This window comes from Ambystoma mexicanum, chromosome 10, assembly GCF_040938575.1.
Source record: "Ambystoma mexicanum isolate Mex_15411 chromosome 10, UKY_AmexF1_1, whole genome shotgun sequence".
NCBI classification, from domain to species: Eukaryota; Metazoa; Chordata; class Amphibia; order Caudata; family Ambystomatidae; genus Ambystoma; species Ambystoma mexicanum.
In genome coordinates this window covers 1,441,955,894-1,441,981,421 of record NC_090932.1, presented here as the reverse complement: position 1 = coordinate 1,441,981,421, position 25,528 = coordinate 1,441,955,894, and the positions used below count along the sequence as shown (strand labels likewise).

General features: G+C 48.6%; 1 protein-coding gene across 8 annotated transcripts in view; it reads right to left on the bottom strand.

Annotated features, from left to right (window-relative positions):
* The window catches only part of HECTD4 (HECT domain E3 ubiquitin protein ligase 4), a 4,298,785-nt gene that overhangs the window by 704,595 nt on the left and 3,568,662 nt on the right, over nt 1–25,528 (bottom strand). For all 8 annotated transcript variants that reach the window (XM_069619495.1, XM_069619492.1, XM_069619493.1 and 5 more), the window contains exons 63-64: nt 10,761–10,984; nt 10,508–10,659 (exon numbers count right to left, since the gene is read on the bottom strand). In XM_069619495.1, the coding sequence (XP_069475596.1) occupies nt 10,508–10,659; nt 10,761–10,984 (376 nt within the window). The remainder of the gene's footprint in view (nt 1–10,507; nt 10,660–10,760; nt 10,985–25,528) is intronic.

Genomic DNA, 25,528 nt, shown 5'->3' with positions numbered 1-25,528 from the left:
CAAAGGCCAGGAGACGCTGGGCGCTCAAACTTGGAGACCATCCGCAGAATGTCTTGAGCCCTAACCTCAGGTGGAAAGCTCTTTCCCAATGAACTGGAGCTTTCAAAATTGTGTCATATGGGGCTTCTTGTAACTGAGGGAGAAGCCAAGTCTGTGAAGAGAGTGGCAAGTGACGTTGAGATGATCCAGAACTTGTTTGGGAGAATGCGCCCTGATCAGCCAATCGTCCAGGTAGGAGTAGACGTTAATCCCCCCTCTCCTGGGACTCGCTGCCACCACCATCATCAGTTTGGTGAAAACCCTTGGGCGGAGGTCAGCCCGAATGGCAGAACTCGAAACTGATAAAGAGAACCGCCAACGGCGAAACTCAGGAACTTTGTGTGCTTTTCATGGATTGGCACATGAAAATAACGGTATATGGTCTTTCCATCTAACACCTTTCCATCAAAAATTATTCATTGAATTGCCTTTCCATAGAAAAGCATATTCACTGAATAATTTTCGATGGTTAATTTCGATGGATAGGGTTAGGGGTTAGGGTTGGGGCTAGGGCTAGATTAGGGTTGGGGCTAGAGTTAGATTAAGGGTTAGGGTTAAGGGGGGTGGGCATGGGGGTTGGGTGGGGGTTATTTCAGCACTGGACGGCTCCATGTAACATTTTAATGTGGAAAATAAACGCATCAAAATGCTATCTTTTACATTTAAAAGTACATATCCATTTGATGGAAAAGTTTCGAAGGATATGTACTTTTAATGTAAAACATAGAATTTCGATGCTTTCATTTTCGATGCATCTTTTTTGATGCAATGACCATAAACCGAAAATAAGCATCCTGAAGGTCAAATGGCACCATCAAATCATGGAGTTGGAAGGCCTGAAGGACCTGAGAAAGTTTGACCATCTTGCATTTGTCCTTCCTGAGGAACTTGTTCAAGTATCTCAAGTTCAAGATGGGTGTCAGTCGTCCGTCCTTCTTGGGGATTAGGAAATATGGCGAATACCATCCTTTGTTCCTCCCTGCTACAGGTACCGGCTATGTAGCACCTTTCTCTAGCAGGGTCAACATTTCCTGCACAACAAACAGATTGTGAGAATGGTTCCCCAGTAGAAGGCTCTGAGGTATCTGAATGAAGGGGAGGCAGTAACCTTGGGCTATGGTTTCTAATGCCCATTCATCTGCAGTAATGTCTCCCCATTCTTTCAGATGCTGAGACAGTCTGCCTCCCACTAGGGTGTTGTGACTCAAGACCTCCGAAACGTTTTGAGGCGGCTGAAGCAGTGGCTGTTGATAAAGATGCCGCTGGTTGAGCGGACTTTGTACCTCTCCCTGTTGCACCATGAGGGAATCTTCTTTGGCATCTTTGACCAGCCATTCCTTTCGCTCTTCCAACTGAGGAGGAGTAGCGAAAGGATCTACCCCTCCAAGACGGTCAACTGGGCTGAAAAGGCTGAGGCTGCCTAATAGCGGCACCCAAACACTTGGCTACCACCTTCGAAGTCTACAGCTTCTCAAGGATTTCATCAGTCTTGCTGCCAAAAAAGATGAGACCCATAAAAAGGCATGTTAAGAAGTCTAGACTGCACGTCAGGTGCAAATCCAGATTTCCTTAGCCACGCAAGTCTGCCAATTATGGTGCTTGCCACCATGGCTCTGCTGATGCTGTCCGCAAAATCCAAACTGGACTGAAGAGACCCGCACATGGCTTCCTTGCCATCCTTACCAATCACAAAGAAACCGTCTCTTTCCTCCCCTTAGGTATGCCACCATAGAAATGTAGTCCCATAGAGTGTATGAAAACTGCCATGGCACACGTGGAGTTGACTGATTTAAGAGCCATGCTCCCAGCAGAAAATGCTTTTCTTGACCACGCATCTACCTTTTTATCATCCCTATCCGGTGGGATGGTCGGATAAACTGCCTGTTTCGAGGTAGGGATTGCTGCCTGCATCACCAGACTTTCTGGGTAGGGTGTTTTGACAAGTAGCTGGGGTCACTACTTGATGGATGGTATTTCCTTGTCAGGTTCTTATTTACTTCTGGATGGACTTGACTCCGGTGCTTCCCAATTGGCACTTACTCTCTTCCGAAGAGCAAGATGAAAATTTAAGATGGGATCCTTTTGAGGACCTTTATCTAGGATATCTGTAACGTCATCCTGTTCGAAAGGGAGGGCAGGTCGGCTCCATCCCAGGTAATCCACCACGTTGGTCATCAACTGCCTGTAAGACGCATTTGCATGCTCATCTGACTCAGGCTTTCCAAATTACAATGCCGGTGAAGTGTCCACACCACTGGCTGTCTGCAAATTATCATACAGGTCTTTCAGTCTTGATTCCTCTGTTATGAAACTACCAGGGACATTTGGTATGCCACACTGCAAAAACAAAGGACGCATCATTAGCAGACGGCTCATTTTCTTCATAAGTAGAGGTCAAGGAGTGAAGATTTTGGGGGCATGGTCTGCACGCATGCCGTAGAGACAAGCTCCCGTGGAGCTCCGTCCGAGATCCTGCTAAAAGAACTATTAATGCCGAACTAGCCCTACTGCACGCGATTTAACTGCACGATCCTGTAGGGGAACCAACCCCCACCACTCGACCCGACTTCTGAGCCGAATCGCAAAGGAGAACACAGAAAACGCGAAGCCTGAAGTCGAGCCCCTGGAGACGACAAGATGGCGCCGCCCGATGCGAGCTGCGACTGACGTAACAGCCGGCTCGAGGCCCCGCGGAGCCCCCAGCAACGACCGGCTGGTCGACCAATCGATCCTTGGCCCCTCTCGGCGCCAGCTGCTGAGAAAGCGGAACGCTACGAGCCCGACGCAGCAGGCGAGGAAGGAGTTGCAGATCCTGAAAGGCGGGAGCGGACACAGACTGCTTGGGCCCTGCGGTGTGGGGAAATCCTCGGCCCGCAAACAAATGCACCCACACGTACTCTCGCATACCGGCGGGGGAGCCGGGGCACGCAACCCACAGCCTCGCCCAGGCTCCAAACCCAAAGCAGGCAGCGGAGGCTGAGAGTGAGCACTCAACCACCCGGATACACCCCAGCAACAGCGGCAGTGCGACGGCCTTTTTGACCCCGGCCCAAGGCGGGACACCGAGCCGCACTGCAGACCGCCCCAACTAACAAGCGCCTTGACTGCTCTGCCGACCATACGCTGGAGAAGAGGAACGCGGGCGCGGCCTGCTGAGGACTAGCCCGACGAAGCAAGAGGCACGGAGCCGCATCCGCCTGAACGCGGGTGAGACTGGGAGAGATCGCAACCGAGGGACCAACAGCGGGAGGTAACGGGGCCCAGCACGACGCAGCGCACGGGGCGAAGACCCCACGAGACACCTGCCTTGTCCCACAAGACCTCCCAACACACCGGAACGGAAGGCCAACTCAACCCAGGCCCCGGGAGGCTGGATAACGCGAGGGGCCCCCTCCTTTAACCACAGCCTGCCAGGCAGCACGGTAACTGCACCTAACGGACCACTGAGGGACACAAGATCGACCGACATACCCCCAGGGAGACTGTATCAAGGAGGCCGGGGGCTCCCCCAACTACACGCTGGGCCCGGCTAGCGGGCTGGCACACCCACCGGGACGAAGTCAACAGCAAGACCGAGACGGGGTAACCACCACAGCCTGACGAACCCACCAAGGAGGCGAGGCGATTTATATAACTACTGGGGCTACTAGATACTGTCTGACCGCGGAACCCCGCTCAGGGCCCCCACTAAGTAACGCCGGGACCGCAGCATTACCAGGAGGCGGTACGCCAGAACCACACAACCTGCGGTGCAGGAGTCAGAGTGGGATCCAGGGAGGGATATGCCGGCCCCTAAGAGCAAACTGAAGCTGGTCACAATGGACTCATTTACGACGGCTGGACCCCAAAGACAACCCCAACAGGACCAAGAAACTTCAGGGGGAACACTCCCAGAAGGAAGAAGACCTTAAACACGCGCAGGTCCTGCAGGCAATATCGGCCCTCCGCGCATCGGTGGAGGGGAAGATAGAGGAGGTGAAATCGGACATACAGCTCATGCGTCAGGATGCCCGCAATCTCACGGAAAGGGTCACGGCGGCGGAAAACGTACTACAAGACACTGTGGAGGACACCCAAGAACTGAAAACGAAAGTCCAGGAGCTTGAGCAGAAGGTGGTAAGGCTGGAGGCACGGTCTGAGGAGGCCGAGGGACGAGCCCGCCGAAATAATATCCGCATACTAGGGATTCCCGAGGACATGGAAGGCCCGGACCCGACCGACTTCGTCGAGACGCTACTGCTGCAGGAGATAGGCCCAGGGAAGCTCTCCCAAGGGTTCTCAGTGGAAAGAGCCCACAGATCCCTTCAAAAACGTCCACCGCCAGGCTCACACCCAAGACCAATCATAGCTAAAATCCTGAATTTCCGAGACCGTGAAACCATACTACGGTACTCAAGAGAAGGAGGGGAAATCAAACGGAACGGATCAACGATAGTCATATACCCGGACTACACGCCCACTGTGCAACGAGCAAGAAACTCCTTCATCCCAATAAAAGCGCAACTACGGAAACACAACTTAAAGTATATGCTGCTCTATCCGTCACGCCTCAAGGTCCTCTATAAAGGAAGAGCAACATTCCTGGAGACACCAGCTGCGGCGAACATGTGGCTGGAACACAACAACATGGCTGAAGGCAAAGATAGTCCACCGACATCGGATATGGGATGACATCGCACCCACCGTCATAATGAGAAAGGGGAGACCCCCTCATACAAGGCAAACAAAGCAGACAACGACATCCCAGCAGAACACCACTAAGCAGATTGCAGAATCGGACGGAAACTCGAAGGACCACACGAGCACGGGAAAACAACCCTCCCCCACGGAAACTGTGTAGGCAATTCACCTACACGCACCCTGATCCGGAAGGCCAGGAGTGGCCTGGAAGGCTCGGGACCCCCCCGAGCGTTGCAAGTTGGAGGCAACTGCTGGGGGCAGTTCAAAGTTACACGGTTTGCTGTTACCATTCAAAAGAATGGAAGTTACTACTGTTGGTAAGTCTCCAAGAATGAACAGAAGGGGGAGAGAAATTGAAATGGGGGAGGAGGAAACTTGCTACTTATCCCACACAGGGGAGGGGCCACTAACGCTTGCATCTTGCAAACGAAAACCATCAAGAGGGGAGCAGAACGGACACTATAGCCACCTTGAACCACCATGACCACAACAGCAGTTAAAATACTGACATGGAATGTGCGAGGTCTGGGGACGTACATCCGCAGAAACAGAATTAAGACCTACCTGAATAGAAAAGGGGTGATGATAGCGCTACTACAAGAGACCCACTGCACGGCAGACTCACTGGCCAAACTCCAAACGCACTGGGGGGGGCAGGGTTTTGGCACTGCGTACTCCAAATACGCCAGGGGAGTGTATACCTGGATACACCCACAGCTCCCTTTCCGCCTGAGAAAATCAGAGATAGATCCGGAGGGTAGATTTGTGATGCTGTGGGGACACATAGAGCAGACAGAAATATGCATAATGAACTCCTATTTTCCCCAACAGCAATATACCGGCCCACCTGGACTCGCTATAACCCAAAATTGTGCAGCATAGAGATAGTCTACTTCTCTGGGGAGGGGACCTCAACTGTGTATGCGATCCGGTAATAGACAGATCCATCCCCCACCCGATGGGCCCATCTGCGGCGACAATGGCACTGACTGCAATGATAGATAGGCTGGACTTGGCAGATGTGTGGCGTGAAACGCACCCAACGCAGAAAGGCTACTCATACCACTCATCACCGCACAAACTATACACGAGATTATACCACATACTCATAGGCAGAGAACACCTGCCCCAGGTGGAGGGAGCGCAGTATTTAGGAAGAACCATACCTGACCATTCCCCACTCATGGTGACATGGAACCACAATGGCCCCAGACCCCGAATCCCCATGTGGAAAATGCCAACGGAAGCACTTAAAGATCCAGGCTTTAGGGAGGAGCTACAAGAATCCATAGATAGCTACATAGACAACAATGTGGGAAGCGTAGAACACAGCAGCACGGTATGGGATGCTCTGAAAACAGTGATAAGGGGGGAAATCATTGCAAAGGCCGGGGGAATCAGGAGACAGCTCAGGAAAGAACTAGATCAGCTGGAAAAAAAGATAGAGAGGCTAGAGGCAGCCCCCATAGGCGGCCAGAACAGGGAAACGGAACTCTGGAAACTCAGGGGGGAAAACGACTCGGCGTAGAACAGGCTGGAAAAGCTCGACCACGCGGCCCAAACAAACAGGGCACACACAGAGGCGGACAGACCGGGCAGACTGCTGGCCTGGTTATGCAGAAGGGAACACCCTAGACACACCACTACCACGCTGCAGGACGAGGAAGGGAACGTACACCACACACAGCAGGACATAAATGACACTTTCAAACGCTACTACACAAAACTCTACTCACATGAGGAACAGGTCCCTCCAGAACGGATCTCAGACACCCTTGATGAGATAGGACTCCATAGGATACCACACGACCAAGCCCTGATGCTAGATGCTGAAATCACGCTTGACGATATAACAGAAGCTATCCGGTCTCTGGCAACGTGCAAGACACCTGGCACTGATGGCCTGCCCCCGGAGTTCTATAAAGCATACAAACCCTCCCTCGCTCCTCTGCTATATGAGGTATTTCAAGAAGCATATGAGAGGGGAGTGCTGCCCGAAAACATGAGGGAAACGCTGGTGGTCCCGGTCCTTAAACCGGACAAACCGGCGGAACTGTGCGACTCCTACCGCCCGCTAGCAATGCTAAATTATGATGCAAAAATTTTAACAACAATACTAGCCAAGCGACTCTCCAGAATAATAGGGGACATAATACACAGCGATCAATGCGGCTTTATACCGGGCCGAAATACATCAATAAACCTGCGTAGACTACAACACATTATGGCCCAAACCAATGACGACAAGAACCCATATGCACTAATGTCCTTAGATGCCATAAAGGCGTTTGACTCCATCTATTGGGAGTGGCTGGTGGCAGTACTTAGGGAATTTGGTTTCGGACCCGGGTTCATTAGATGGGTTCAGATACTGTACACTGGACCTAGAGCTAGAGTGAAATCCGGGAAACACATATCAGAAGCCTGGGACATACAGAGAGGGACCAGGCAGGGATGTCCACTATCCCCAATGTTGTATATACTAGGGCTGGAACCCATAGCGATCTATTTTAGAAAGCAGTTTTTTGACGCTGGCATACGACTCGGAGGGGTGGACCACATTATCTCACTCTATGCAGATGATGTCCTTATATATGTTAGAGATCCACACCTCAATGTACCAGTCATGCTGGAGGTCCTGGACAACTACTCCAGAGTATCTGGGATCCAATTCAACAAGTCAAAGTCCTGTATGTTCCCCCTAGCGGCCCTAAAACGTGTCGAGAAGGAGGCACTCCCGAAGGTAGGGATAAAATGGCAAACCACCGAATTCAGATACCTAGGAATCCAGATAATGCACACCCCCACATTGATGCACGAACACAACACAAAGATGACGATCCGGACCCTACGCAAGTCCATGACCTTCTGGTCGCGACTCCCCCTGTCGATGATGGGTAGGGCCTCCATAATTAAGATGATTGTTTTACCGCGATTCCTATATGGGTTCCAAAATGTACACTACTATATCAAAAAACCCTTCTTCAGACTACTGGAGACGCTGATAAAGGAGTTCATATGGGGAGAAAACAGACACAAAATAGCACTGACAACACTAACCCTGCCATACGCCAGGGGTGGCATTCAGCTCCCTAACCTAGAAAAATACTATCTAGCAGCACAACTCAGCTACATAACTAAATGGCTCTCAGACGAACCCACATAAGAAAACCCCCTACTACAGACTACGAGCCCCCCTCATCACTTGAAAGAACTGGTATGGACACCATCGAAACTGATGGTAGAAGCACCGCACATAGTCACCCTGGGGAGGGAGGTCTGGCGCAGAGCGAGGACACTCGCCCATGCACAGATGGCCTACTCACCAGAGATCCCACTGATAGCAGACCTATACATAGCAGCTACAGACCTGAAACAAATCAGATTATGGGAAAGGGAAGGGATCTACACCTGGGGAGACCTATATGAGGAAGGCACATTCAAGGAATTTGACACGCTGCGGGACAGTGAGGGCATACACTCGGGACAGTTTCTCTGGTACCAGAAGATCCGCGCCATAGCGCGAAGCAAGTGGGAATCATGGCCTGAAGAACCGGACTCTGATCCACTATTAACACTGCTATACAACATGGGGGAGGGCTGCAGGCCAATATCCCAAATATATAGACAACTGAGCGACACACCAAACCCCCGAAGCATGGACATGAAAAGGAGATGGGAAAAGGATATAGGTAGGGAGATGTCGGAGGGGGAGTGGAACCGGGCGCTCACATTCCCCAAGGAAGTGTCGAGAAACCACCGGTTCAGGCAAATACAGATGAATGTGCTGCACCGAACCTACCTAACCCCGAAAAGGATAGCCAAATTTAGCAAGCAAACGCAGTCAAATTGCACTTGGTGCAACAGGGAGGAAGCAGACCTAATCCACATGATGTGGGAATGCCCCAAAGCGAAAACACTCTGGGGAAGGGTGAAACAACAATGCGAGAGGGCAGGCATGACCAAATACAAATGGACGCCGGAGGAGTGCTTGCTGGGAACCTACCCCAGATTGGCCAAGATGAAGCACCTAGTCAGACTCATGGACATGACGTGCATATTAGCCAAACGAACCATAGCCATGTCTTGGAAAAAAACAGCTGGACCACAATATAGAGCATGGCATGGAGAAATGAAACGATGGCTCCCAGCTGAGACTAGGGCCTGGGAAGATAGCGTGGCTAGATCAACTGAAGAGTCCAGCAGAGCCTTGGAAGCATGGAAGGAGCTCACTAGACATATGTTTCTCCCCTCAGACGACAAGCCCCCCTGAACCAACGGCTCAGTGCGGGATCGCCTACAAGACATAAAGGAAGACCAGATGAGAACTAATAAGGGACGCTATGGGCCTTTGGGAAGCATCCCTCCTACACCCTGCAAATAACACGAATGCCCCCTCTCAAACACCCCTAACCCCCAGGGGCGAGACGAGCTGATTCACGCGAACACCATAAGGAGACAGTTGTTACTGTTAGTTAAAGTTAATATTAAAATGTATTTTGGTTTGTACAAGAATAAGGCACAACATGGATATATGTAACAGATGCTATTGAAAATGCCAATAAACACATTTTTTTAAAAAAAAGGAGTGAAGATTTTCTATATCTCAGGTAAAGGCTTTGAAAATCTTGAAGCCTGATGCCCGAGGAGTGATCAATGTCTTCGATGAAGACGTTTTTGACGCAGATGGCGACGATGGCATATATGGGGCTGCTGGCATCGCAGACGTTGATGACACCGCGGGTGTTGATGTCGTCGACTACCTCAACCTCAACTTGTCTTTCGACTTATGACTCGAAGGATCCCTCGATGATTTCTCATCGTGTCAAGGCCTCAATGGATCTCGATGGGGATCTGGCCTTCGCCCTGGGGTCGAGGGCGCGCAGGATTTGGCTCAAGCCCTTTCCTTACCGGCTTCAAAAGACACAGTAGGAGCATGGCCTGCCTGCTTTGAGTTTTCTGGCTCTCGAATATCTTAAGCATTTCTTGCCTGAATGCTTCCCATTCGGCTGGAGTGGAGCACTAAGTGGGGCAGGATATAGCCCTATCAGGAGAGGAGTCGGACAAGGACGTCTAAGGAGGCGATTTATGATGCTTCCTCGATGACGAGTGGTGGGAGCCACTCCTTGACCTGGACCTTTTTGTCTTCTTTCTTCGAGGAGAGTCGCCTCTCGCTTTGTCAGAAGAAGGTTTCTTCGAAAGGGTAGTCGATGGGAATTTCCTAGGGAATCTACCAACCACCAATTTCCCCTTATGTTCCTTTAGAGCTTTTCCAGTCATCTATTGACACTTTGAATAGGCTGAAGTCTTGTGCTCCTTACCAAGCCACCACAAGCATACTTGATGCGGATCGATCAGTGAAATCTTGGCATCTTTTTAAACCCGTTTTTCAGGTAGTCGGTGTCGAAGACCAAGACATTTTCGAATATTTCTCGAGGACATTTCTGAAGCGCGCCATAGTTGTAGAAGCATAAGCTTACTCGAAAAATCAGAACTGAAGTCAACGGGCGCTGCGCATGCTATCTATGCCTGTGATGACATCATCCTCGAGACGGAGGTCCTCGAGGGACATCGAGTTGACTGCATCGATGCACAGCGCCCTCTGCCAAAAGAATTTTCCGAAGCAGCTGGAGCTGGATATTGGAGATATCAAAGATGAGGAATATGTGGGAGGACACAATCCATTCTTAGAGATGTGCAACAAAAACAAGAGTGAAACTTAAAGGTCATGTACTGTATGTGGCATTTTTCATCTTCAACAAATAGATTATATGTTCATTATACTAACCTGACACTGTTCAGAACAGACTTCTCTTTTGTGGGGGGTTTGCTCATCGGCCGCTTGGTACTAACGACTTTCATAGGGTGCTGCTCTTTTCCTGCTTTATTGTACTTGCTCTTGTCAAACTTCGGTTTAGGGACGCCATATTTTCTTAAAATCTTTAATAAAACATATATTCAATAAAAAAACCTGAACAAAAACAGATTTTTTTGCAGATGACAATAAAAATAATAAAAACCAAACTTCTGAAAGGTACTACCTGAGTTAGCTGGTCCTCCAGAACCTTCTTTGGAGGGCGGACATTTGTGAAGAAAACATGAAGAAGGTTTCCTGGTGTCTGGGAGTTTATTTGTTCCTTGCTGAGGTAAACATCTGCAATTTTTATGTGCCTCACTGGGGTTAGGCTGAGCATCTGCTCGGAGTGAACACAACTCTTGAATATTTCAGAAAGAACATCTCGAGTGCCAAAAAAAAGTTTTTCACCTAGTACGAAAAGAAAATAATGTCACCGTATTTATCATGTTAAATATGTTAGTGAAACACAAGTATGCGTGCATTTTCATAATCCTTGAAAATGTGCTTGAATACTAATGAAAGTGGATAGATACATTAACAAGGTTAAAACGTTTTGATAAGCAGACTTTTGGAACAGTTTTAACAATCGAGAAGTTATTAGACTTATCAAAGCATATTTATCCTATTTATGAGGGAAAACGCACATATGCAAAGCTTTAATTGTACAATGGTAATGATACAGTTACATGCAGCGTACAGGAATGATAGCAATGTAATATTTTGTGGGTGCTGATGTGAAAGTGTGGGCATAATGAAACTCTGACAAGAAAAGAAACTGCAAATAACCCTATTTTGCACAAACTTGAATTTCTAATTGGAATGCTGCTCTCTAGTGTTTAGCAGGAAACAAGAATAAGAGAAGCATGCGTTTTCAACATTGTTTATACGCGCGTGTCTCTCTCGCACTCCCAAGGTTCCGGAAGAAACTGCAAATAACCCCATTGTGCACAAACTTGAATTTCTAATTGGAATGCTGCTCTCTAGCGTTTAGCAGGAAACAAGAATAAGAGAAGCTTGTGCTTTCAACATTGTTTATATGCGTGTGTCTCTCTCGCTCTCCCTAGGTTGCGGAAGATTATTGGAAGGCTGATGAAGGGCGGTGGTGTGTAAGAGTGTCAACTTAGTTGGTGAGTCAGAAACCCCTTATCCTGGATCAAATGTAATCTTCATTTTTAATTAACAATACTTTAAATCTGTCCACAAACTGCACTTGTAATCTGGTACACATACAATTTGACAAAATAAACAAATCAGTAACTGGAAGAAAAGTAATTTTTTAGTACCCAAACACGTATGGAAATAAAAGGAAAGTTTAAATTCAAGGCATTCGTAGAGAACATATGTACCAACAAATAATCTAGAACTAAGTCTATTTGATTAAGGCTTATAAAATTAGGACTCAACTAATTAAAGTTGCAATTTGGAAAATGTGTTATTATACAGTCAGCAGAACAACAAACTAAACGCCAGTGCCGTTTCTAGGCAAAACTTCACCGTCATCCTCTTTTCGTTCCCTCGCCAGATCTATGGACTTTATATGGTCCCTGTGCTTTCTCCTTTCTCTTCTTCTCCCATCAATGGTGATACTCGGTGGGAGGCCCCCCCTGGCCTCCTTCCAATCCACTAAGGTCATCATTAATCTTTACTTGAATGGTACCGTCTTGGTCCAAGGCCCTCACGCCAATCTCCTCTTTGATAGACGCTTCCCGCGCCTCATCAATTTCCTTCCTTCTCCTGCTGTCCCCTCTCTTCCCATCACAGCTTCCTCGCATTCCCCGGCTGTCTTCTCCTCCTTGGCTACCTTGCCCGCTCTTCCTTCCTCTTCTACACCTCCGCTGGGCGTAACTCTGATTTGTACCCCTCCACGGAAGACTTTCAAGGATGGCAACCTTCTCCATATTGCCACCCTTAACTCTCGCTCAGCTGTCAAACACTCCTCTGACATCTGCCGCCTCCTGGAGGAATTTGACCTTAATGTCCTCTGTCTCACTGAGACATGGTTCACGGCGAGATCTGTCACAAGCTTTGACACTCTACTCCCTAACGGCAACAAAATCATCTCTGTGCCATGCCCCAACCACTACGGAGGGGACGTAGCCCTGATCTTCCCAGAGTGGATTCCTGCCTCTGTGATTCCTACGCAGGCCTATTCCTCTTTTGAATGCCTCATCGGCAGGCTCTATCTCTCCTAGCCATTCCCTTACTGTGGCTACTATCTATCGGCCTCCTGGTCAGATCTCCTCCTTCCTTTCTGAATGGGCAGACCTTTCCTCTTCCCTCCTGGTCTCGACCACTCAATTCCTCCTTCTTGGAGACTTTAACATCCACCTGGATGCTTCCTGTCCTTCCTCTAGACGCTTTTGTGACCTCTGCGACTCTCTCTCACTCTCTATTCTACCCTCTGGCCCGAATCACACTGCAGGGCACACTCGATGATCTGATCTCCTCAGACCTTCCCCTTTCTATCCCTCTCACCACTCCTCTCTCATGGAGTGATAACTTTCTCCTTTCCTCCCAGCTCACCCTCTCTTCCCCCAGGCTAATCCAATTCCAGCACTGCCACCCACCTTCTCGGTTATCCAACCCATGAAGCGTGTGTCAGTTGAGGCTTTCGCCACCACCTTCTAACCCCTCTCGCCTCTATGGCTGACTCACACCTTGACACAGCCCTTTCCATGCTCCACTCTGCTATATCTAATAACCCAAAGCCAAGTGCAATTCCTGGTACGCAAGTGCAGGGTGGCTGAGCGGAAATGGCGTGCTTCTGGTACATCATCTGATAAACTGGCCTGCCGCCTGCTCCAAAGAAAATATCAGCTCTCTGTCCGCCCCAAGAAGAGAGCTCACATCCAAGCCTGCGTCTCTGCAGCATCTAACAACTCAGCCAAACTCTTTAATATCTGCAAGGAACTGGCCATTCCTGCTACAGTCTCTAATTCTCCTGTCCCTTCCCAGGCCCTCTGCACGGCTCTGGCTTCTCATTTCATCTAAAAAAAAACTCAGGACATCCTGTCCTCTCTCTCTTCCTTTCCCCTCCCCGCTCTACTCCCTGCTCTGCCTCTGGGTCCCCTCTGGCCACCGCCCTTCCTTCTGTGCTTTTCCCCTGTTCTCCCCAGACAAGATTTCTAGACCAGTCCGATCTATGAAAGTTTAATCAAAACAGGTTCATCCCTGTTCCTCCAAAACCATCAAGGACCACATTGACTCCATGGCTCCTGCTCTGGCCGACTTCTATAACCACTCGTTCGCCACTTGAGACTTCCCATCTCTCCTGAAGCACTCCCTTGTGCACCCTCTTCTTTAGAAACCCTCTGCCGACCTGTCCTGCCTGGCTAACTAACTATCACCCAATCTCCATCACTCCCTTCCTGGGCAACCTCCTAGAAAAGCTGGCCATCTCCCAGCTTAATCTTCACACTGAATCTGTTGGTTGTCTTCATGACCATCAGTCTGGCTTCAGAGCTGCCAGAAGCATGGAAACTGCTCTCCTGAACATCTGTGAAGACCTGCTCTCCAACCTTGATTCCAACACCACCTGTGTCCTCAATCTGTCACGGATTTCCCCCTTTCTCACGAGAGATCGATCCTTGCAGGATATCTTGGGAGGAGTCTTCTTGCGCATGGATCGGGTTTTGTACAAGCCCGCGCAAGCCTCTTCTGGCTCCACCGTGCGTTCAGTGTTCCGGGATACTCAGAGGCTACGGAAAAGTCCAAGAAACGAGGAAGGTGTATACGAGGACGGCACACGAAATCCGGAAAGCAAGGTAGAGAGAAGAGGGAGGAAGGGTGATGGGATTTAGAGGGTCCGGGAACCAGGAACAGGAGAATAGTTCAGCAAACTACAGAGCATACGTCTAGCCTCTATCAGCGATAGCGTTGAGACGCACGGGGGCGTGGTCTATTTGTAGAACGTGCTACGTCTGACGTGGAGGATGGTGGAAGGCGTACCACGTTAGACGGCCATGTTGGGAGTACCAAGGAGTGCAAGCCCCGTTGTGATAGGGACCAGGAAGTCCAAAAGGAGCGTGTTCTGTGGATCATGACAGCATGCCTCCTCCGAAAACCTGTTCCACCAGGTTTGCCCGGGTGTATGAGATGATACCTTCTGAGCAATCGAGGGGTATTCAGATTAGAAATTGGTTCCCAGGTTCTTTCACTAGGAGGATATCCTTTCCACTCGACCAGGTATTGAAGTTCACCCCGTTTATACATGGAGTCGCATAGTCTGGAAACTTCATATTCCATCTGGTCGTCCACAACCACGGGGTTGGGTCTGCAGGATTTCCGGGAGGATCGGATGTAAGGTTTTAATAAAGAAGTGTGAAAAACTGGATGAATCTTCTTCCAGGAGTCTGGCAACTTAAACCGGAATGAGACTGGGTTTATGATTTCCTTTATAGAAAAGGGGCCATAGTATTGGGGGTCCAGTTTGTTTGGTTGTAAATGTCAAGGCAATAGTTCCGAGGACATCCAGACTTGATCACCGACGGCATAAGGCAGCCCTGGTCTTCTTTTGGTATCCGCATAACGCTTAGTGTGTGTTCAGGCCTTTTCTAAATGTTCTTTGGCTTCCTTGTGTACGTTGATGAGTTTCCATCCAGGAGTCGACGGTTGGTACTGGTGTGGGATGTGGAAGAATGGAAGGTAGAACTGACGGGTGGAATCCTTGGCTGCAATAAAAGGGGCTGGTCTTGACTGCCTAGTGATCAGAATTGTTGTAGGCGAATTCAGCCACGGGTATAAGGAGCGACCAGTCGTCCTGTACCTTGGTGGCTAAACAACAAACGTATTGTTCCAGGGTCTGGTTCACACGTTCCGTAGCTCCGTTAGTCTGTGGGTGGTAACCTGATGAGAGGGCACGTTGGATTCCTAGAATGCGACTTAGATGTTTCCAGAATTGTGAGACGTATTGAGGTCATTGGTCTGATATGATCTTGGAAGGGAGTCCATGAAGGCGAAATATATGTTCCAGGAAAATGCCAGCGAGTTCTGAGGAAAATGGCAGCTTGTAGAGGGGTGTAAAATGGGCCATGTGGATGAATAAATCAATGGTGACCATGATAGTCGTATAGCACCTAGATGGTGGTAATTCCACGATAAAGTCAGTAGCGATGAATTCCCAGGGCCTAGAAGGTAACATAGGTTGAAATAGGAGACCTGCCGGTTTCTTGTTATCATGCTTGTTTTGATTGCAGACTGCACAGGCTTGAATGTACCGTTGAACATCAATTTTCATTTTAGGCCACCAAAATTGTCTTTGTATTAGACAGAGGGTGTTAGTGACGCCACAGTGCCCGGAGTGAAGAGTGTCATGATAGAGGTTAATGATCCGTAGTTGCAGTCTCTGTGTGGGAATGACCAGGGCATTGTGCTTGAACAGGTACCGGTCTCTAGTTCCAAGACTCCACCGATTTCTCCCCGTGAATTCTTTCCAGATCTCAGAGGACTGGGTTTGCATTCAAATATCTTCCAGGAGACTGACTGCTTGGGCTATAAAGATTGTGTGGGGAAACATCTTTGAGTAGGCCCGATCTTCAAGAGTTTCGTAATCAGGACGTCGAGATAAGGCGTCAGCAATTATGTTCTGTTATCCAGGGACATGATGGATGTGGAACTGGTACTGGGCAAAGAAGAAGGCCCAACAGGCTTGACGACTGTTCCTACACTCCAAAGATTGTAGAACTTGGAGATTTCAATGGTCCGTAAGGACCTGGGCAGGATGTTTAGCTCCCAGAAGTAGATGTCGCCATTCTGTGAAGGCTTGGTGGATGGCTAACAGCTCCTTTTCGAAGACGGAATAATGAGTCTCGCTGGGAGTTAGGGTTTGTGAAAGGTAAGCAATGGGGTGCTCCAATTTGTCCTCAAATTCCTGCTTTAGCACTGCTCCTATGGCATAGTTAGAGGCATCCGTCCACTAGGAATGGTCGATTAATATCGGGTTGAGCTAGGATGGGGGCTTGAGTAAACTCTGTTTTCAATCGTTGGAATGCCTTGTCTTGAGCTGAGGTCCAGAGAAAGGGAGTATATTTCTTCAAGAGAGCAATGATCGGTTGAACTATCTCAGAAAAGGACGGTATGATCTTCGGGTAGAAATTGGCAAGCCCCAGGAAGGATTGAATCTGTTTCACGGAAGTAGGAACCGGCCAAGATAGTATGGCTTTTACCTTTAAATGGTCCATTCCAATTCCTTCTGGACTAAGGACAAATCCTAGGTAATGAACAGAAGTGACATGAAAAAGGCATTTCTCGGGTTTAGCTAGGAGTTTGTGTTCACGTAGCCGTTGTAAGACTGCCTCTACATGCTCTTCATGCTTTAGAAGGTCCTTGGAGTAAATCAAGATATCGTCCAGGTAAACGATGACGAAGAGGAACAGCATGTCAGAAAACACCCTATCCATGAAACGTTGGAAGACAGCAGGGGCATTAGCAGGTTCGAAGGGCATGACCAAGTATTCAAAGTGACCAAAGGGTGTTCTAAAGGCTGTTTTCCATTTGTCTCCTTCCATAATACGGATCAGATGGTAGGCACCCCTGAGATCCAATTTCGTGAAGATTCAGCTCCTCTCACCGCTTCCAGGATAAAAGAGATTAAGGGCAAGGGATAGCGGTCCTTGAGGATGCATTGATTTAATCCACGATAATCAAGACAAGGTCTAAGCTCTTTAGTGTCTTTCTTGGGAACAAAAAACAACGAAGCTCCAGCTGGGGATTTAGATGGTCTTATGGTGCCATTTTCAAGGTTAGTATCCAAGTATTCTCGAAGAGCCCTTTTTTCCGGTTCGGATAGAATGAACATCCTTCCAAAAGGAATCCCTGCTGAAGGTTCTGTATCTATAGCGCAGTCTTCAGGTCTGTGAGGGGGTAGAGCCTGGACTATAGTAGTTGAAACTACATCAGCGTATTCCTGATAGGCCTTAGGAACCTGTATGATATTAGAAACCATGAGTGGGCCTTGCTGGTCTATTGGCACGTTTTCGGAGGATGTCAATGAGAAATCCAGGAATAGACAGTGAGACATGCAAAACTCAGAACCAAGAAACAAGGATCCTGCTGCCCAGTTGATATATGGATTGTGTTTTTGTAACCAGGGCATGCCCAGTACCATGGGGTAATGAACCGACTTAATGACGTCAAATTTGATCACTGCTCGGTGATGGTTTATCGAGAGTTGGATCTCTTTGGTCTGCAAGGTTATATGTCCTGAAGTGAGAGGTCTTTCATCGATCACCTCCACAGGTTGCATGATGCTTCGTGTTTCGTATGGAAAGTGGTGGCTAAAGACCCAATCTTGATCAATAAATATTCCCATAGCCCCACAATCCACCAAGGCCAAAACGGGGTAGGTTTCATTCTTGAATGGCGATAGGCAGGCCTGTAGAATCACTAGGTTGTTCTGTCCAGGAGAGTCCAAGGATGCAATAGATGTGGAGCAAACATCTCTCTCCCGAAGCCTTGCTCCATCTAGGACCGGGAGCTGGCATTTCCCGAATGCTGTGGAGGGGCTAGAGGGAACTCTCTAACTAGGTGTTTATCTGAGGCACAATACATACATAACCCCGTATGGATCCTTCTCATCCTTTCTTGCGGGATATGGGTCCACGGAAAGCCCCTATTTGCATGGGTTCTGGATCATTGACAGAGACTGGAGTAGGGTCAGGTTTCGATGAGGTCTCAAAGGGCACCTTTTGGAAGAGTATCTTGCACTTTTTCTTCTCTGCCTTCCTTTTCTGGATACGAAAGTCTATCTGCATGGCAAGATTCATAAGAGCCTGGAATGAACTTGGGCGAGCCATTCTGGCTAATTCATCCTTGATCTCCTTGTTTAAGCCCCTTCGGAAAACAGTAAAACTTGCTTCTGAAGACCAATCCGCTTCCTTAGCCAATTGTTTGAATCGAGTTACATACGTAAGCATGTCCTGGGATCCTTGCTGAAAATCAAGTAGACGTTCCTGGGCGCTATATACCTGTTCTGGGCCGTCAAACATGGTCTTAAGGGCCTGTATAAATCCATTGTAATCATCCAGGAGGGCATCTCCAGAATTGACCAAAGGTGTAGCCCAGGTTAGTGCATTTCCGGAGAGGTGCGGGATTATAAAGCCCACCTTAGCCCTGGGAGTTGAAAAGTAGTAGGGCTTAAAGGCAAAGTGGACTAAACAGGAATCAAGGCATCCACAATTGGTTTTTGCAGACCCATCGTATTTGTCTACAATGCCGCCCAGTAGTACGCTTTCCTTTGTGGCAGAATCACGGGACAAAACTAATTGTTTCAATGCAGCGTTTTCCGCCTTTAAATTCTGCACCTCGGTCGTTAATTCTTGCATGCCACGCATGAGATCCTGAACGGCCGCTTCCATGTTAAATTCAACTTCGATCGTTTGGCGTCTCGAACTGTCACGGATTTCCCCCTTTCTCACCTGAGATCGATCCTTGTAGGATTTCTTGGGAGGAGTCTTCTTGCGCACAGATCGGGTTTTGTACAAGCCCGCGCGAGCCTCTTCTGGCTCCAGCATGCGTTCAGTGTTCCGGGATACTCTGAGGCTCCGGAAAGTCCAGGAAACGAGGAAGGTGAACACGAAGACGGCACAGGAAATCCGGAAAGCAAGGTAGAGAGAAGAGGGAGGAAGGGAGATGGGATTTAGAGGATCCAGGAACCAGGAACAGGAGAATAGTTCAGCGAACTATGGAGCACACGTCTAGCCACTACCAGGCGTGGTCTATTTGTAGAACGTGCTACGTCCGATGTGGAGGCTGGTGGAAGGCGTACCACGTTAGACACCCATGTTGGGAGTATCAAGGAGTGCAAGCCCTATTGTGATAGGGACCAGGAAGTCCAAAAGGAGCGCGTTCTGTGGATCATGACATCATCTTACTTGATCTCTCTTCTGCCTTTGAGACAGTCAAACATGCCATCCCGCTCAACCGTGTCCGTGATAACCTGGGTATCAATGGTCAGGCCCTGGCTTGGCTGACTTCTATCCTCTCTGATTGACCCTCCCAGGTCCAACTTGGGTTCTTCCTCTCATCTATCTATATCTCTACCTGTGGTGTCCCCCAGGGGTCTAACCTCTCTCCCTGGCTGTTCAACCAATACCTGGCACTTCTTGCCCACCGCATTGCCGCTCTCTGCCCCAACTTTCAGTGCTATGCGGATGAAACTCAGCTCATTTTCAGGCTACCTTCGGGCACCTCTTCTCCATCTCTCATCTCTGACTGTCTGTCCGCTATCCAGGAATGGTGTGCCGCCATCTCTGCCTTAATGCCAGTAAGACTGAGATTCTCCTCATCGGCCTGCTCCCACCTGCGAGGCTAAAAACCTCAGGGTCATTTTCGACTCCACTCTCCTTCTCTCCTCACATCTCTGATGTCTCTAAGAAGTCACACTACCAGCTGCACCTCCTCAGAGGTATTCTTACTTTCCTCTCCTTCCCCCAGAAGCTCACTGTCTCCAAAGCTCTGGTTCGCTCTATGCTGGACTATTTGAACAGCCTCTTTCTAAATCTGCCTGCTTCTACCCTCCGCCCTCTGCAACTCATCCTGAACAGGTCGGCAAAACTTGTCCTTGGCCTCAAGCCCAGGGATTGTATCTCTCCAGGACTGAAATCTCTGCACTGGCTCCCAGTGGCCTCAAGGAATAAGTTCAAAACCCTCTGCATTGTCCACAAGGCCTTCTGGGGCTTGGGACCTCAATACCTTCACAACTCTCGCTTCCTAAATATCTTCCTTCTCGAAATCTTCGCTCATCTGCCTCCAACCAGTTGGTGGTAGATCTCTTTCTTCAGCTGGGGCCTCCCTCTGGAACAGCCTCCCTGCCTCTCCGAAACTTGAGGAGAACGATCTCTGGTTCCGAAAGCACCTCGAAACCTTACTCTTTGCTTCTGCTTTCTCTCCTCCTCTCCTCTGCTGAATTCCTGGCTGAAACTGTACTGGTTACCTGGCCACCCTCTGATCTCGGACCCAGGTCCCCTCCTCCGTCAGTTACACACCTGCTACACACCTGCACTGCCTTCCTGGCAACCCCGCACTTGGGACTGTTTTCTGTATCCCTACAGTCCCCCACCAGCACATGACACCTGATGTCTGCACTTACCCTTGCACTTGCCACCAGCTGGCCCTACTTCTCATTGTTTTTTATTTATTCTATTAGCCCATGTACTGCACTGTCCCCACCACCCTCCCACTCCGCACTTTTCCTCTTCCCCCTTCCCCTGCACTTGCGCGTTCTGAATGACACTTGGCCTAGTAGGCCTAGTAGGATTGCTGTCTTTGTCTTCCCTCTGTTCCCCCTCGCTTGCCGCGTCGCGCCTTGAAACACTTGTGTATAGGCGCGTTATAAATGCCATATCATATCATATGTCTCGGTAATGTTCTTTCTGAAGGATGTTCCTCCCACAGATTCCTCATCTTTAATATCCATCTAACAAAGCAACTGCTCTTCAGGAAAAGTTTCTGCCGCCATGGGACACAGTGTGGCTCAGCGTCGACTCTACCCAACGCATCCATGTGCTCCATGCCCGGCATGACGTCCGGGCAAGTATATGCAGCGGCGCTGAGCCTGGTGACCTTTGTTCCGCCCTCTTTCACTAGCACTCTGACATTGAGGGACAGCAGAACCAAGCTATCTGCCAAGAGTGACAAGTAGGGCGGGTGATGAGGAATCTGTGAATGAACATCAATTGGAAAGATCATGGAAGGGGGAAAATATTTGTTCTTCTAATTGATTCCTTCCTCTCACAGATTTCTTATCTTTGATATACTTTCAAAGCAGTACATGGACCTGGCGAAGGAAGCATAGCAAAAACACCACCTAAACTGGAAAACTGAGGCAGCCCTACCAAAACAAGCATCCTGGCCAGACTGTGAATACAAGCATTAGTGTTTAGCAAACGTGTACAAAGAAGCCCATGTACAAGCCTGGCAAATGTCCAGAACTGGTACTGCATGATGCAGAGCACACGTGGCAGCCAACCCTCTAGTGGAATGTGCCCTGAAGCCTTCAGTCACGTCCTTACCAGTCAGATCATAGCATTCCGAAATAGAGGATGATCCACCTTGACAGGGTCTGTTTGATCACATCCCTTCCAGCATGCATTAACCAACAAAAAGTTGGTCAGCTTTCCTGGCCTCTCATGCAAGAGGTAGTAGTTGGGGCCCACACTAGGTCCAGCCAAAGGAATCGCTCGTGTGCCTTGGAAGGGTGAGGCGAAGGAAAAAAGGACGGGAAGATGGATCTTTTGAGAGAGATGGAAATCAGAGACCACATTCAGGAGGAAGAATGTGACACAGCCCTGACACAGCCTATCCACGCTCCACTCTTCTATATCTGATACTCTGGATATCCTTGCCCCTGCCATGAGAATCTGCCTGAAGCCCAAAGCCAAGTGTAACTCCTGGTATGACTCAGACCTCGTCACCCTAAAACGCAAGTGTAGGGTTGCCGAGAGGAAATGGCGTGCTTCAAGTTCATCCTCTGACAAACTGGCCTGCCGCATGCTGCAAAGGCAATACCGGCTCTCTGTCCTCACCAAGAAGAGAGCTGATATCCAAGCCCACGTCTCTGCAGCATCTAACAACTCGGCTGAACTCTCCTGTCTCTTCCCAGGCCCTCCGCACGGCACTGGCCTCTCACTTCATTTAAAAAACTCAGGACATCCTGTCCTCCGTCTCCTCCTCTCATCCCCCTCCCGCTATTCCCTGCTCTTCCTCTGGCCCTTCTGCAGCCACCCCCATCCTCCCTACTTCTCTGCCTTTCCCCTTTTCTCTCCAGACGAGGTTTCTAGACAAATCCGATCTATGAAGGTCTCCTCGAAACAGGTTCACCCCTGTTCCTCCAAAACTAGCAAGGATCACATGGACTCCCTTGCTCCTGCCCTGGCGGATTTCTGCGATCACTCCTTCACCACTGGAGTCTTCCCTTCCCCCTGAAGCACTCCCTTGTGCACCCTCTTCTTAAAAAACCCTCTGATGACCCCTCCTGCCCGGCTAATTATTGCCCAATTTCCATCACTCCCTTCCTGGGCAAGCTCCTGGAGAAACTGGCCATCTCCCAGCTCAATCTCCACACTGAATCTGTTGGTTGTCTTCATGACCATCAGTCTGGCTTCAGAGCTGCCAGAAGCACGGAAACTGCTCTCCTGAAAATCCGCGAAGACCTGCTCACCAACCTCGACTCTAACACCCCTTGCTTTCTTATCTTGCTTGATCTCCCTTCTGCCTTTGAAACCGTCAACCATGCCATCCTGCTCAACTGCCTCCCTGATAACCTGGGTATCACTGGTCAGGCACTGGCATGGCTGACTTCTTTCCTCTCCGACCGACCCTCCCAGGTCCAACTTGGGTCCTTCCTCTCCGGCATCTTTTTCTCTACCTGTGGTGTCCCCCAGGGATGTAACCTCTCTCCCTGGCTGTTCAACCAATACCTGGCACTCCTTGTCCACCGCATCGCCGCTCTCTGTCCAAACTTTCAGTGCTATGCGGATGATACCCAGCTCATTTTCAGGCTACCCTCGGCCGCCTCCTCCTCTCCTTCCCTCATCTCTGATCGTATCTCTCTAGGACTGAAATCTCTGCGCTGGCTCCCAGTGGCTGCAAGGATTAAGTTGAAAACCCTCTGCATTGTACACAAGGCCTTCTGGAGTCTGGGGCCGCAATACCTTCAACTCTCTCTTCCTAAATATCTTCCTTCTCGAGCTCTTCACTCATCTGCCTCCAACTCCCTCGGGGTCAGTCGCTTCTCCAAGCAACAAGTTGGTGGCAGATCACTCTCTTCGGCAGGGGCCTCTCTCTGCAACAGCCTTCCTGCCTCCCTGAAACTCGAGGAAAACCATCTCCGGTTCCGGAAACACCTCAAAACCTTCCTCTTTGCTTCTGCTTTCTCTCCTCCCCTCCCCTGCTGAATTCCTGACTGAAATTGCACTGGTTACCTGGCCACCCTCTTCTGATCTCTGGCCCTGGCCCCGTCAATTGCCCACCTGCACTGCCTCCCTGGCAACCCCTGCACTTGGGGACCGTTTTTCTGTATCCCTTCAGTCCCCCTACCTGCATTTATGTCTGCACTTCCTTGCCCTTGCCACTAACTGGCTGTTTATTTGTCTTTTTTTAAATCTTATTTAGTCCACTTTCCCATGTACTGCACTTTCCCCTCTCCCTTCCCCCGTGCACTTTTCCTTTCCCCGCCTTCCCATGCACTTGCGCGATCTGAATGACACCTGGCCTAGTAGGATCGTTGTCTGTCCTCCCTTGCCCCCCCCCTTGCCTCATCGCGCCTTGAAACACTTGAGTATAAGCGCGTTATAAATGCCATATCATATCATAAGGATGGTCTCACTCTCAACGTCACCTCAATGGAGAAAACCATGTAGGGAGGTTTTATTCGAAAGGCCTGGAGCTCACTCGGCAGTCTTGCAAAAGTGATGGTGACTAGGAAAATCAACTTAGGGTGAGGAATTCTAACTTTTTTAATTTTTGTAAATTTGTATTATGGTTAAAAACATTCAACCTTTAATAAGAAACACATTAAGTCTTTTAGAGAATTATTTTACATTACTAGCAATGATCTAAACACATACCAACATTTTCATCTCACAATACATGTATAAAATCAACATAAAAAATAATTACATTTCCTGCTAATTTCCCGTTATGGGCAAACAATTAAAACTGAACATCACATACACAATGTATTATTGTTAAAAAGTCTAATGGAGGATAAAAACGTGCCTTATTTCAAATACTTAATTCTTCACAGTTCATCTCAATCTAGAGTAATTTTATGGATCATCTTAGCAGGTATTTGCTGCCAGTTCAAGTGATTTGATAAATCCCACCTCAGCCAATACCATCAAAGTTGTTCTTCGAGCTAGACAAATATTCCAAAATTGATCTGTGTCCATTAATGGATTTGAGGGTAGAAATCTCTCAAAGTGTAAATGACGTTTGCCCAACAAAGATTTGCATTCGGCCAAACAGTGTCTCAAATTTTCACAGCAGCCCTCCAAGTTACATGATTCTCAATACTGTAAAGCAGCTTTGGTACAAGTTTACATTCGTAAAACTTGATAGCAGGTTTGAGGGAAAACTTGGCAAAATGTCTTGTCAACTGAGAAGAGAGTGTGTGTACTCGATCTCTAAACCACAATCTTAACTTCCCAATACAGGGTTTAGCATTAATCATGATGCCTAGATATATCATAGATGTTACAGTGTTGAGTGTTGAGTTTTAGATCACGTATCTTCCATCGGTAAGAGCTTTTAATCTTCTGTCTGGAAAGTTGCATAATCTTTGTCTTCTCAAGATTGATTTTAAGAGAGTGACCCTCAATATACTTGACAAAACAGTTAATCAATCGCTGGAGACCTACTGCAGTACAATCAAAAAGCAAGATATTGTCGGCATAGACTAAAAATCTTACCCTCAGGTTGACCAGTTTATGTGATACAAATACGGAGGACTTCAGTGCATCGTTTACATCAGTAAGATATAGTTTAAAAAGACAAGCCGCCAAAACACATCCTTGCCTAATCCCATACGAAGTTGGGATAATTCTGGATAGGCCGCCAGAGTGGTTTAGGCAGACCTTTATGTTCGCATCAATGTACGATCCCACAATGTGTCTCCGTGTTAGGCAGAAACCTGTGCATTTCCCTCTGGGACCACTGCAAAAGATTTAGGACTACAGGTGTTTGGCAGTAAACCCACTTGGTAGCAGTCTGTACCACACAGATTCACTTGGTAGCTGTGGCTGAGCATTCAGACTTCCCTCAAGAAGAGTTAGGCAGTGTACAGAGTATTCACAATAGGTCAAGAGAACACAACAGAACAAGTAAACACTGACCAGGGCTTGGTGTAAAAGAGATATAATTATTTATTTAAAACCACATCTAGAAAAACACACAGGCACTAATAGTAAGCAATTCAAAAACACGGTCACTAAAAGATATACACTCCCTTAAAAG